A 12,685-nucleotide genomic window follows, 5' to 3' on the forward strand; every position below is an offset into this window, starting at 1 on the left:
CAGATTGGATATCAAAACCAGAGATCTTCTGTATGATTCAGTACCACACCACATGGCGCATTTACCCACAGCAATATCGGGGCATCTCCTGATTTTTCTTTTCAAATGCTATGTTCTTAATGTTCAGTTACATTCTATTAATAAATACAAAAGTATTATTGAAACGATTTACTGACTGAAATTGAGAATCTCCTGTGCTGTTCTATCCTGGTCCATCATATCAGGTAACTATAGGGTAAATTTTGTGCTCCCAGTAAGGGAAATGCTGGAAGCATGGGTCAGAATTAACCTTTGTATCAGTAGTAGGGGGGGCCATTTTCTTCTGTGTTGCTATTGCTGTACTGTTCTAGCAATGACAATCAAATGGTAATCACAGGACTGTAGGATGACACTGACACTGTAACGCCCCTGCAAGCATAATGTGTTGGGCTCTGGATCAGTTGTTTTATGTATTATTATATGGTGTAAGTCAAAGGTGCTACAGGCCTAGCATTGTGAATCAACTTTAATTTCCTCAATTGAAGTTGTCCACTTAACTCACTACTGACAATCACCTATTGGAGAGAATATCGCACTGGTAGCTTTGTAGTATATCCATTTAAATGGGGTTCTGGATCGGGAGAAGCATTTTTTTCCCTTCTAAATTTAATCCCTTAACCTCAGAAGATCGCCCCCTACTGCACCAGCCTGATAATTGCCCACTCCAGCCGTGTGGAGTTTAGCAATTTTTGTACCAATTGAGCACCACACTGGAGATAGTTTTGTGCTGTGGATCCACACTCACTAGAAACTGGACTGAGACTGGCCGGATTTACTTCACATAAGACCTTACGGCCCAGCAGAGATAGAAGGCTTTCACCCTTTGGTTTGGGATGGATTCTAATCCTAATCCAAGTCCCAGTGGCAAAAGCAGAGTGTGTTCACCTACTGTGCCATCCAGCTCCCCCCATGCAGGGAGAAAGGACGGGGAGGAAGGACCATTGAAAAACCCTCTTGTTCTCCACAGAAATGGTTTCCAGTAGAGAGCAGGGCAATTTACAATCAGTCAGAAAGCTCCCTAAAGTCAGTTCTGTTCAGCTGGAGATATGGAAAGAGGGTTCTTGCATGTTACTGCTAATGTCTAAGTGAGGCCTGGCTGGCTCCAAGTTAAACTGTGGCTATTGTAAAAGATCTGGCTGGGAAGTTGCCACCACCACTTTGGTGGAAGATTGAGAAGGAAGCTACAAGGGTAGACATTTTTTCCCCAGTCCAAAGTCAGATTACAGGCTATGGGACATCATGAAGCTTCACAGCTACCGCCATCCTGTCCTCACTGGACCTCCAGTTCCAGCACAGATTGCTAGACGTGCAATTTCCCCCTCCCTAATCCAGGTATAGTGAAGTCCACTGTAATGCCCCTACTGCAATACCTTCAACTACTCCCTGTGGCAAATCATTCCGTGCTCCAACAAAACTCTGAATAGAAATTTCTCCTCACCCCTCTCCTAACTCTTAGTATCTGTTTTAAATTGATGACTCTCGTCACTAGCTCTCCAGCGACAGAATATACTATAACAACAAACAATTTGCATGTATATAGCACCTTTAACGTAGTGAAACGTCCCAAGGCACTTCACGGGAGCGTTATCAAACAAAATTTGACACCAAACCACATAAGGGGATATTAGGACAGGTGACCAAAAGCTCAGTAAAAGAGGTAGGTTTTAAGGAGCCTCTTAAAGGAGGAGAGGTAGAGAGGCGGGAAGGTTTAGGGAGGGAATTCCGAAGCTTAGGGTCAAGGCAGCTGAAGGCACGGCCACCAATGGTGGAGCGATGAAAATCGGGAATGCACAAGAGGCCAGAATTGGAGGAGTGCAGAGATCTCGGAGGGTTGTAGGGCTGGGGGAGGTTACAGAGATAGTGAGGGGCAAGGCCGTGGAGCGATTTGAACACAAGGATGAGAATTTTTAAAATCGAGGCGTTCCCAGACCAGGAGCCAATGTAGGTCAGCGAGCAGAGATATACATTAAAAAAAACAATTTTGTAGGAACGATAATGTGGGGAAGATAAAAGCAGATATATAATGGACGACCTTGAAAGAATTTAAGAAGCAAGTAATCAGAAAGGTAATATAGAAAATGGATATCATACACCAACTGTAATTATTCACTGGAATCGGTTACAGATGATATGCTTATCTGTAAGGAACCAAGTTCAGGGTGGGAGTTTCCCCACAAGAGGAGGAGGGAAAAAAAAATCAAACACACAAACATCGCTTGACTGCTGTCATGGACCTCCCCGTTACTGGCTAAAGAGCAGTGCGAGTAGACACCAGGAAACAGCATTGCCTATTCTCTTGGCTGCAGGCCAGGGAAAGCTGAAAGAGGAGGGAGGGAAGAAACATACAGAGGAATTTCTACCCTTACTTATAAAATGATAATACATGGTCACCAGCTTCAGCCCGTACACACATATTGACATATAAATTGTTCCCGAAGCTATGCCATACTTCAGAAACATTCCGCACAGGCAGGAGGCATTCTGCGGAATGTGTCCCACTGTGTTGCTGAGGCCGGTCTGGGGTTAGATGTGGTAGCTTTGGGGAACTAGTGGAACTTCAAAGAAGGGAAGCAACGGCTGGCTAAAGGAAGTGGCAGTCTGGGAGCTGCAGTTCTGGTGGGTGGGGGCCAGAAGCAGCAGGCTGCTATAAAGGAGTAGCAAACACAGGATGGGATTTTGTGTCTGCCATTAGTACTAAATTGGTTCTTTACACGCCATCTTATGATTTCGCTCCAAATAAACGCCCCGCCTGGTATTCAGTCCCACTGACTTTACTATGACTGAATATCGGGACGAGCGTATAACAGGCCGCCCATGCGCCAGCGTCCAAGGCAAATTTATATCCCGCACCTTCTATCCTCTTTAAAATCTGCCTTTTTTCAGAGATCTGATTCATTCATGAAAATCACGTGGCCGTTGTCTGAGCTCTGATTTATTGTGCGTGCCCTCTTCTGCTGCAAGATTCAGGAGTTTTTTTTTATTCGTTCATGGGATGTGGGCGTCGCTGGCAAAGTCAGCATTTATTGCCCATCCCTAATTGCCCTTGAGAAAGTGGTGGTGAGCCGCCTTCTTGAACCGCTGCAGTCCGTGTGGTGAAGGTTCTCCCACAGTGCTGATAGGAAGGGAGTTCCAGGATTTTGACCCAGCGACGATGAAGGAACAGCGATATATTTCCAAGTCGGGAAGGTGTGTGACTTGGAGGGGAACGTGCAGGTGGTGGTGTTCCCATGTGCCTGCTGCTCTTGTCCTTCTAGGTGGTAAAGGTCACGGGTTTGGGAGGTGCTGTCGAAGAAGCCTTAGCAAGTTGCTGCAGTGCATCCTGTGGATGGTACACACTGCAGCCACTGTGCGCCGGTGAAGGGAGTGAATGTTTAGGGTGGTGGAAGGGGTGCCATTACATAATGTTACATCAGCTGCCGTCTTGCTCCATAACCTGGCACTCCGCTATACCCCCCAACTCTGGTTTGCCGTATTACCGGAGGTTTCATCACATGACCTCTCGTCTCTAACCGTCCCGCCCCCAAGCTTCCGCCATTGGTCGCCCGACACATTCATTCTCGTGACGCCCCGCCTTCCCACTTCAACTGGAAAGTGAACAGACTCTTCATTACCCGATTGGATGATTTTTGACCGTCAGTCAGACAGCTTTTTTTTTCCAATCTCCAATATTTTTATAACTGGTAAACAAAAGCGTTCAAAGAAACTGAAAAAAAAAACACAATGCTTTTTCTCCCGTGTTGCTTGCAGCAGTATCCCGGAGATTAATCCTTAATTCCTGAAGACTCCAGGGCAATCCTGGAGAGTTGGCAACCTTACTCCACCTCCAACCAACTTGGCTTCCTTCATCTCAGTCCACATCAGATCTAGACTTCCTATTGTGACTCCAGTTTGTGGACATTGCCACTCCCTCCTTCCCAACAGTTTCCCAAGGCTCCAGACTTTGCTGCACTCTCCCAGGATTGGCCTGAATATATATCAGATCCACTCCTTCCTAGGCCCCAGGCCTGCCCATTGTTGAAAAGAACTGCGACATTCCAGTTGATATCATCACGCCAAATTTTTGTTTATTAATTGAAGTGCTCCATTTATAATACAGTACATATATTGGTATAAAATGTTGGCCGATACCAAATAAATAGAAATTTATAGATAATTTAAAAGGGGTCATTTAAATACAATCTATATAAAGCATCCCCTGTCTAAGTTTTGAAGTTACATTTAGGTGGATTCTGACAGGATGGTAAAACTTGGATGAGATAGCCTGACTCTCCCAGGAGTCCCCCTCCCCCTTATTCACTCCTACACCCAGGACACTTTCTCCCTAGGTCCCGTTTTGTCTATCCTGCTCAGCCCTAGTCTCCCGTTCCGAGCCTAAATCCCCTATACCGCAAGGGCTGGCCTCTGCTGTCTTTCAGGCCCCGGTCCTGGAGCCCAATTTCTCTCTCACAGGTGCAGGGGGTAGAGAGACACCGACCTCCACTTGCTTTTACACTGTATGGCACTGCTGGCTTCCTCGGAATGATTCAATGAAAGGAGTACAAGGACCAAAATTAGGATGGACAGTGGCTCTCCACCAGCCTCTGACAAACTCGTCTCACAACATGCCAAGAAAACATTTCAGAAACAGTCCATCCAGGTAAGTGTAAAAGGTTGGATTGAGCGATGCCACTTGGGAGATGGCTCCTGGGCGTAATTTTGAGTTTGGGTGATAGTGTAAAACCAGCGATGCCAGTGGCTTTAATGGAAATTAAAATCGGGAGCAGACATATACACTATCACCCAAAGTCAAAATGACACCCCCTGGACTATTATTTGATTGACATGTTGTTGCTCAAACTGTTCTGAAGGGAATTTGAGAATTACACTGATCCCTGAAAAGAGTCACGGCTTTGTATCCTGGGACAAATGAGATAATTTCCACATCTCTCTGTGGATTTGAGTCTCAAGTCTGCCTCTAGGTTTCCATGGGAGACGAGAGGAAGAGATTGAGAGATCTCAAAGAGCTTCACTTTTCAGTCGTAGCCAGGTGCAGCAGAGGCACAGAATGAAGAGCATCATAGCCAAGGCCGGTCCTGTCCTCATCCGCAACGCCCTACCCCCTTATAGTTGAGCGAGTAATGACGGGTATTAGCTCAGCACAGATCTGGGATAGAACCTGGAAACTTCTGGTCTAAATGTCCGAGTTGGACCTCAGGATGGGTAGGTGGGGTGAGGGGGCTTTCCCCACTAGGTCAGTCGGTGACCTTCAATCAAAAGACACTGTTTCATAGCAATACAGGAGACAGATATATCTCAGTGTGGAGAGCGCATGGGGAGTCTGAGCAGCATCACATGTCTCTGCTGCACCTGGCTACGACTGAAAAGTAAAGCTCTTTGAGAGATAGACCTCCATCCAGGAAAAGCAATAAAAGGGGCCAGAAACCAGGTTACAGCTCTCGCCTAATAACGGGGTTAAATTCGCAGGCTCGTTCTGCTGGCCTACACGGGCTGTATTTCAGCAGGCTTCAAAACAAAATCTCAAAAATAAATCCAATAAACACGACTTTCCTTTAATATACTGCCGCTGTCTCAGGTAGGGTTTTATTAATGTGATCTTCAGGTCTGATGGCAGCACTGACAAACGATGTCTTGTCTCCTTGGTACGAAGAAAAATTACTTTATACCATTACAAATTTAAAACGGGGAGAGAGGATGAAATAAAAAAAACTGCTCCTGCAACCAGCAAAAGGCAAAGGAGAACATCCCAGAACAAAAAATAAATAAATCGTCATTCAGTGTGACTGATCAGGAGTGTGGATTCTGAGGAAAAACGCATCCGCACGTTTTTTTCATTGATACGAATCCCTGCTGAAGTCAAAATCTTACAGACAAAACTATACAATGCTTTTGCACATATTCCTGTTAAATAAATGCAACAGATATCAGGAGATCAGTGTACTAAGGGAAATCTGTACCAGGACAGACAGTTTTACAATTCTAGACATCCAGATAAAAATGACATAATAACTAATATGAAAATGAAAAATGTATGTGTGTGTGTGGGCACGTATGTGTGTATATCTACGCATATACACATACACACAGATATATACATACATACCTGTAGATAAGGTTAATAATGTCCATTTTGTCCAAGTTAATGACATTTCACAAATTTTTAAGTCACTATGAGACTTTCCCAGCAGCTGTTCCAATGACCCAACTGAGATGCATCAGCTGTCTTTCAGGAACGGAAATTGTACATTCAGGCACGGTGCAGTCGGCATGGTTACAACCCCATCCAAAGTGCACAAAGCGTACAGGCCTCACTACTTAAGTTAGTCCAGCCCCTTGTGATGTTGAGCTGTACCTACCTTGATTGTTCCATTCAATCCTACCATCTCATTATGGTTGTGAGAATTCACTAATTTTACTGGTGATACAATAGTGCCAAGAAACTTGACTGGCCCATTTGGGCACGTTAGTAAGAGGTAGTGATACTACATAGAATTAACAACACAGAAACAGGCCATTCGGCCCAACTGCTCTATGCCGGTGTTTATGCTCTACACGAGCCTCCTCCCAGCCTACTTCGTCTAACCCTATCAGCATACCCTTCTATTCCTTTCTCCCTCATTTACTTATCTAGTTTCCCCTTAAATTCATCCATGCTATTTGCCTCAACTACTTCATGTGGTAGCAAGTTCCACATTCTAACCAACTCTTGGGTAAAGAAGTTTCTCCTGAATTCCTTATTGCATTTATTAGTAACTATCTTATTTTTATGACCCTTAGTTTTGGATTCCACCACAAGTGAAAACATTTCCTCTACGTCTACCTGTCAAAATCCTTCATAATTTTAAAGACCTCTATTAGGTCACCTCTCAGTCTTCTCTTTTCTAGAGAATCGAGCCCCAGCCTGTTCAATCTTTCCTGATAGTTGTAACCTCTCAGTTCTAGTATCATCCTTGTAAATCTTTTTTGCACCTTCTCCAGTGCCTTCTATATCCCTTTTGTAATATGGAGACCAGAACTGTGCACAGTACTTTAAGTGTGGACTAACCAACTTATGTATACCAGAGTGATTGAATCACCAATCAGATATTAGAGCAGAGCAAGTGATTTGCTCTTGCTCAGAAAACAAAAACAATTAGCAGCTTAGCTCTCCTTACCTCCATGGGTTGGAACTCCCATGCTGTTGGCGAGTTGGTACAGGCGCTGTTGCTGCTCCTCATACGTCCCATGCTCATTCAACGCGGACATCATTCGCCTGTAGTGTTCTTCAGGTGTCATCTGAATAATCTGATCCTCGATTAAGGGAGTGTGACACTTTTCTTGATGAAGGGGAAACAAAAAAAAGATAGAATATTTGAGTATTTTTCAGCAATAATAAACCAATCACTCCTGAACTGGATAAATACTTGAAGGGGAGAACAATTTGCAGGGCTATGGGGAAAGAGCAGGGGGGTGGGACTAAATAGATAGCTCTTTCACAGAGCCGGCACAGACACAATGGGCCAAATGGCCTCCTTCTGGGCTGTATGATTCTATGATTCTACATTTTCACCAAGTATGAAGATGCTGCCTGTGGGAGAACCAAGGTTACAAATCACTAGCAGTAGCCCAAGAAACAGAATGATTTTTTTTCACTCATGAGTGTCCGGCTAGCGTAATTGATCCTTTAATTCAAGGTGACGGTCTCATACATTTGCTATTATTTCCACATAGAAGCTCTTGCACATTCCATACATCCGCACCGGTAGGCGCAAGAGATCTGGGCAGTGCGTTACACAGGAGAGATTTGTGGTCCGGAGCAATGCATTACAAAAAAGAAACAATTCTGTCTGGATATAGAAAATCCTTGGGGTTGAAATTCTCATTTTAGCACAAGGTTCAATAGATTTGCACGGAATTATTGTGTGAGATATTTTAATGAAATCGTTAACCTTTTTAACCCTTTATCAAAGGCACAGGGGATTTTTTTTTCATTCTCAGGATATGGGCCTTGCTGGCAAGGCCGGCATTTATTGCCCATCTCAAGTTGCCCTTGAGAAAGGTGGTGGTGGGCCTTCTTCTTGAACCGCTGCAGTCCGTGTGGTGAACATACTCCCACAATGATCTTAGGTAGGGCTCTTTGGTCGAATGCTGTCTTGATGTCCAGGGCAGTCGCTCTCACCTCACCTCACCGGCTGTAGTGCTGAAGACTTGTACTCCAGAACTAGCCATGCCTCTAGCCAAACTGTTCCAGTACAACTACAACACTGGCATTTACCCGACAATGTGGAAAATTGCCCAGGTATGTCCTATCCACAAAAAGCAGGACAAATCCAATCCGGCCAATTACTGCCCCATCAGTCTACTCTCAATCATCAGCAAAACGATGGAAGGTGTCATCGACAGTGCTATCAAGCGGCACTTACTCGCCAATAACCTGCTCACCGATGCTCAGTTTGGGTTCCGCCAGGACCACTTGGCTCCAGACCTCATTACAGCCTTGGCCCAAACATGGACAAAAGAGCTGAATTCCAGAGGTGAGGTGAGAGTGACTGCCCTTGACATCAAGGCAGCATTTGACAGAGTGTGGCACCAAGGAGCCCTAGTAAAATTGAAGTCAATGGGAATCAGGGGGAAAACTCTTCAGTGGCTGGAGTCATACCTAGCACAAAGGAAGATGGTAGTGGCTGTTGGAGGCCAATCATCTCAGCCCCAGGATATTGCAGCAGGAGTTCCTCAGGGCAGTGTCCTAGGCCCAACCATCTTCAGCTGCTTCATCAATGACCTTCCCCCCCATCATAAGGTCAGAAATGGGGATGTTCACTAATGATTGCACAGTGTTCAGTTCTATTTGCAACCCCTCAGATAATGAAGCAGTCCCTGCCCACATGCAGCAAGACCTGGACAACATCCAGGCTTGGGCTGATAAGTGGCAAGTAACATTCGCACCAGACAAGTGCCAGGCAATGACCAACAAGAGAGACTCTAACCACCTCCCCTTGACATTCAACGGCAATACCTTCGCTGAATCCCCCATCATCAACATCCTGGGGGTCATCATTGACCAGAAACTTAACTGAACCAGCCATATAAATACTGTGGCTAAAAGAGCAGGCCAGGGGCTGGGCATTCTGTGGCGAGTGACTCAGCTCCTGACTCCCCAAAGCCTTTCCACCATCTACAAGGCACAGGTCAGGAGTGTGATGGAATACTTGCCAGGATGAGTGCAGCTTCAACAACACTCAAGAAGCTCAACACCATCCAGGACAAAGCAGCCCGCTTGATTGGCACCCCATCCACCACCCTAAACATTTACTCCCTTCACCACCGGCGCACTGTGGCTGCAATGTGTACCATCCACAGGATGCACTGCAGCAACTCGCCAAGGCTTCTTCGACAGCACCTCCCAAACCTGCGACCTCTACCACCTAGAAGGACAAGAATAGCAGGTACAATGGGAACACCACCACCTGCACGTTCCCCTCCAAGTCACACACCATCCCGACTTGGAAATATATCGCCGTTCCTTCATCGTCGCTGGGTCAAAATCCTGGAACTCTTTTCCTAACAGCACTGTGGGAGAACCTTCATCACACGGACTGCAGCGGTTCAAGGCGGCGGCTCATCACCACCTTCTCGAGGGCAATTAGGGATGGGCAATAAATGCCGGCCTTGCCAGCGACGCCCACATCCCATGAATGAATTAAAAAAAAACCTCTGGGATTCAGCTTTTTTGTCCATGTTTGAACCAAGGCTCAAATGAGATCTGGAGCAGAGTGGTCCTGACGGAACCCAAACTGAATTCATCTCTTTGCGATTTACAGAATGAATTGAGAGCAGGTCCAATATCCAACCGACTAAAGCGGTATCTTTCCAGCAAAACTTTCAAAAATCAGATCTGCACTGCACTGATGTCAACACTCTGGTCAACACTCTCACCGGCCTTCCCACAGTTTGCAACAGACTTTTGAATTTTTTTTTATTCCATTCTGATCATTATTTTCCCCATTTTCTGCCCTCCTGCTCTGAAGATGCAGGGTACAGATTTACAGACACAGTCAGCCCTTCACTACTGTGGCCAAGTGGCCATTCCTCCTAAGAGTGTTGGCAGCTATTTGACCAAGAGGGGCATCACAGCCTACCTAATACAGTCCTTGCTCAACATCCACACACACTCCAGCAAAAGTGGGGGGGAGGGGAAGAAGGTATCACTGAATAGGAGCGAAACCCTGACTGATTTTCGTTTTTTCCTAGTCTAGACATGCTGAGCCCACTCCTGCTACCTTGGCTGAGATCAGCGAATTCAGCACAGCCCTGAGTTCATACCACACTAAGCAGCCACTTTGCTCCCTGAATCATCAGGGCCAGCAGAGGACAGAAACTTTAACGACTCACTAAGAAAAACAGGTCAGCCAGATATAATTTTCTTTGCCCTTAGGCTGAAGTCGTTTTATGGCTTTAACTCTTTCAACATTACAGACCTATAATTCACTTTAAATAAACAGTTGCCTGCATTCCCTGAGCCCTGTGTTTCAATGAAGCAGCATTACCTTCCTGCTCCAGGGTGGGCAACAGATACTTTATACTTCGGAAATGTGAATGTGAAAGGCAGGCAGTTGAATGTCACAGTAACAATCATTAAATAAATAGGAGAGACTTAGAACCTTGCATTATACACAGGAACCCCCGTTATCTACACTCCAATTATCTGGCATCCCAATTAGCTGTCAGAATTTGCAACAAGGCAGCGCATCTTCGCACAGCTTCCATTCCAATCTAAAATCCGTCTCGTTTAATGTCAGAGGAAGCTTTATATTTTTTTTTCTTTTTAATGGTACATGTGAGGTTAAACTGATTTCTGATGATTTGGAATCTCCATATCGGAGAGAGAGAGAGGGAGAGAGAGAATGGAAAAAGAGTGTGTCACAGGTCTGGTTAGGAGACCGAACGTGGTTTCAGGTTTATCAAGTCACCCACTGGAAAAGCCGGCCGAGCCCAACCACGCAGAAGCTTTCATGTCCTTCCGTTTGCAGTTCCATACCCGAAACATTAGCTTGGCTTGAGGTTGAGGGATCTGCTGCGTATTTTCAATATGTTTCTGTTTTTATTCCAACCATCCAGACAATGGCTCTGAAAGGTTAGGTGTCAGAATGTGCAAGTATCTTCAGACGAAATCAATGCTCTGTTGGGCCAGGGAGTTCCCAGTGCATCTTTTGTTTGATGAGTGCCAATGTAAAATGCCTGCTAAACTTAAGTAACGATTGTGGGGGGGGCTGGGTGGGGAGCCACAGGTTGTCTCTGGGGGGGGGGGAAGGGGTTGATTGGCAACTCCATGCCTAGACAGTTCGATATATTTTGCAGCTTTTCACCAGTTTGATAGTTGTTCTTGTTTCATTGATGCAGAAGTGAGCCATGAAGGCTTTACGGATAGTCTCAACCTCATAGACAAGTTTTGAGTTGGCATCACTGGTTCCGGTTCAGGGGTCTGCGGGTATTGGTGGAGAGCTCGCTAAAACCAACAGCACAGCGTACACCAGTTATAAGGAAAGCTAACTGGATCTTGGGATGCACAGACAGAGGGACAGAGCACAAATCTCAGGAGTACACCTGGAGTACTGTGTACAATTCTAGTCGCTGCACTACGGCAAGGCTATCCAGGCACTGGAGGCAGTGCAGAAAAGGGTAAAGATATTGATACCTAGGTTAAGGCATCTGAACTATGAGAAGAGGTTGATGAACCTGGGATTGTTTGCCCCGAAGAGAAGACAAGGCTTGGGTGGGATCTCATTCAAATATTCAGCATTCTTAAAAAAAAATAAGTTGAACCCTGATATGTTCTAATTTACCATGAATTCCAGAACGAGGAGACAGAGGTTCAATAGGGTACGTGGACAGGCTATTTAGATTTAACTACACAGAGGACGTGGAATGTGTGGAATGACCAGCCTAAGGAGGACCACAGAGGTGGAAATAGCACACTGCTGTACTAAGATGTTCTTCTGAGATTGGGAGCGAAGGCACATTATTGGGAGGCAGCAGAGAGTGTCAAAGGGACATTCTCCACGAGACAGGAAGTGTGAAAACTTTTATAGGGGAATTGGATAGATATATGAGGGAGTTGTAGAATGAGAGATCTGACAGAGTGATTGCTCTTCTGCTGTCCAAAAACTAAGAACAGGAGAGAGCTCATGTCAGAGCAAATTACAGTAACAGAAGTGTTCTGCCCAACCCTGGGCAAAGCTACATCATCAGTTATTGGTCACATAGGTCAGTTCATAGGGAGCAAGGGCTCACTTACTGGTCCCTTAGTGCTGAGCATGAACAATATATCTAATACAGCCCGAAAATCATTAGATGGCTTCCTTTCTTATTTGCATTTCATCTCCTCTTCTTGGTGAATAAAAGTACATAGTGTTTCATTTGTACTGTGAGTCTTCACTCCCATGCCCGGAGCATTGCTGTACCAGACGTGTAAGATCACCATTTCGGGATTCTCAATTATCTGCCAATTTCCACAGGGGAGGGAGATCCCTTCCCTTTGGGAGGATAAGAGAGGCTCCATTAGTAGAAGATCTTTACACATAATTGGTTCTGCAAGTTCATTCTCCCCTTCCGCAAGTATTTCTAAAGCTTTCTTATTAGACTAAATTAAGTCAAAAGATTTCAAAGAGTT

General features: G+C 45.3%; 1 protein-coding gene across 10 annotated transcripts in view; it reads right to left on the reverse strand.

Annotated features, from left to right (window-relative positions):
- Positions 1-12,685, reverse strand: part of samd11 (sterile alpha motif domain containing 11) — a 194,513-nt gene that overhangs the window by 62,032 nt on the left and 119,796 nt on the right. For all 10 annotated transcript variants that reach the window (XM_067970314.1, XM_067970315.1, XM_067970317.1 and 7 more), the window contains one exon: positions 7,191-7,352. In XM_067970314.1, coding sequence (XP_067826415.1) covers positions 7,191-7,352 — 162 coding nt within the window. The remainder of the gene's footprint in view (positions 1-7,190; positions 7,353-12,685) is intronic.

Source organism: Heptranchias perlo, chromosome 32 (assembly GCF_035084215.1).
Source record: "Heptranchias perlo isolate sHepPer1 chromosome 32, sHepPer1.hap1, whole genome shotgun sequence".
In the NCBI taxonomy this organism is placed as follows: domain Eukaryota; kingdom Metazoa; phylum Chordata; class Chondrichthyes; order Hexanchiformes; family Hexanchidae; genus Heptranchias; species Heptranchias perlo.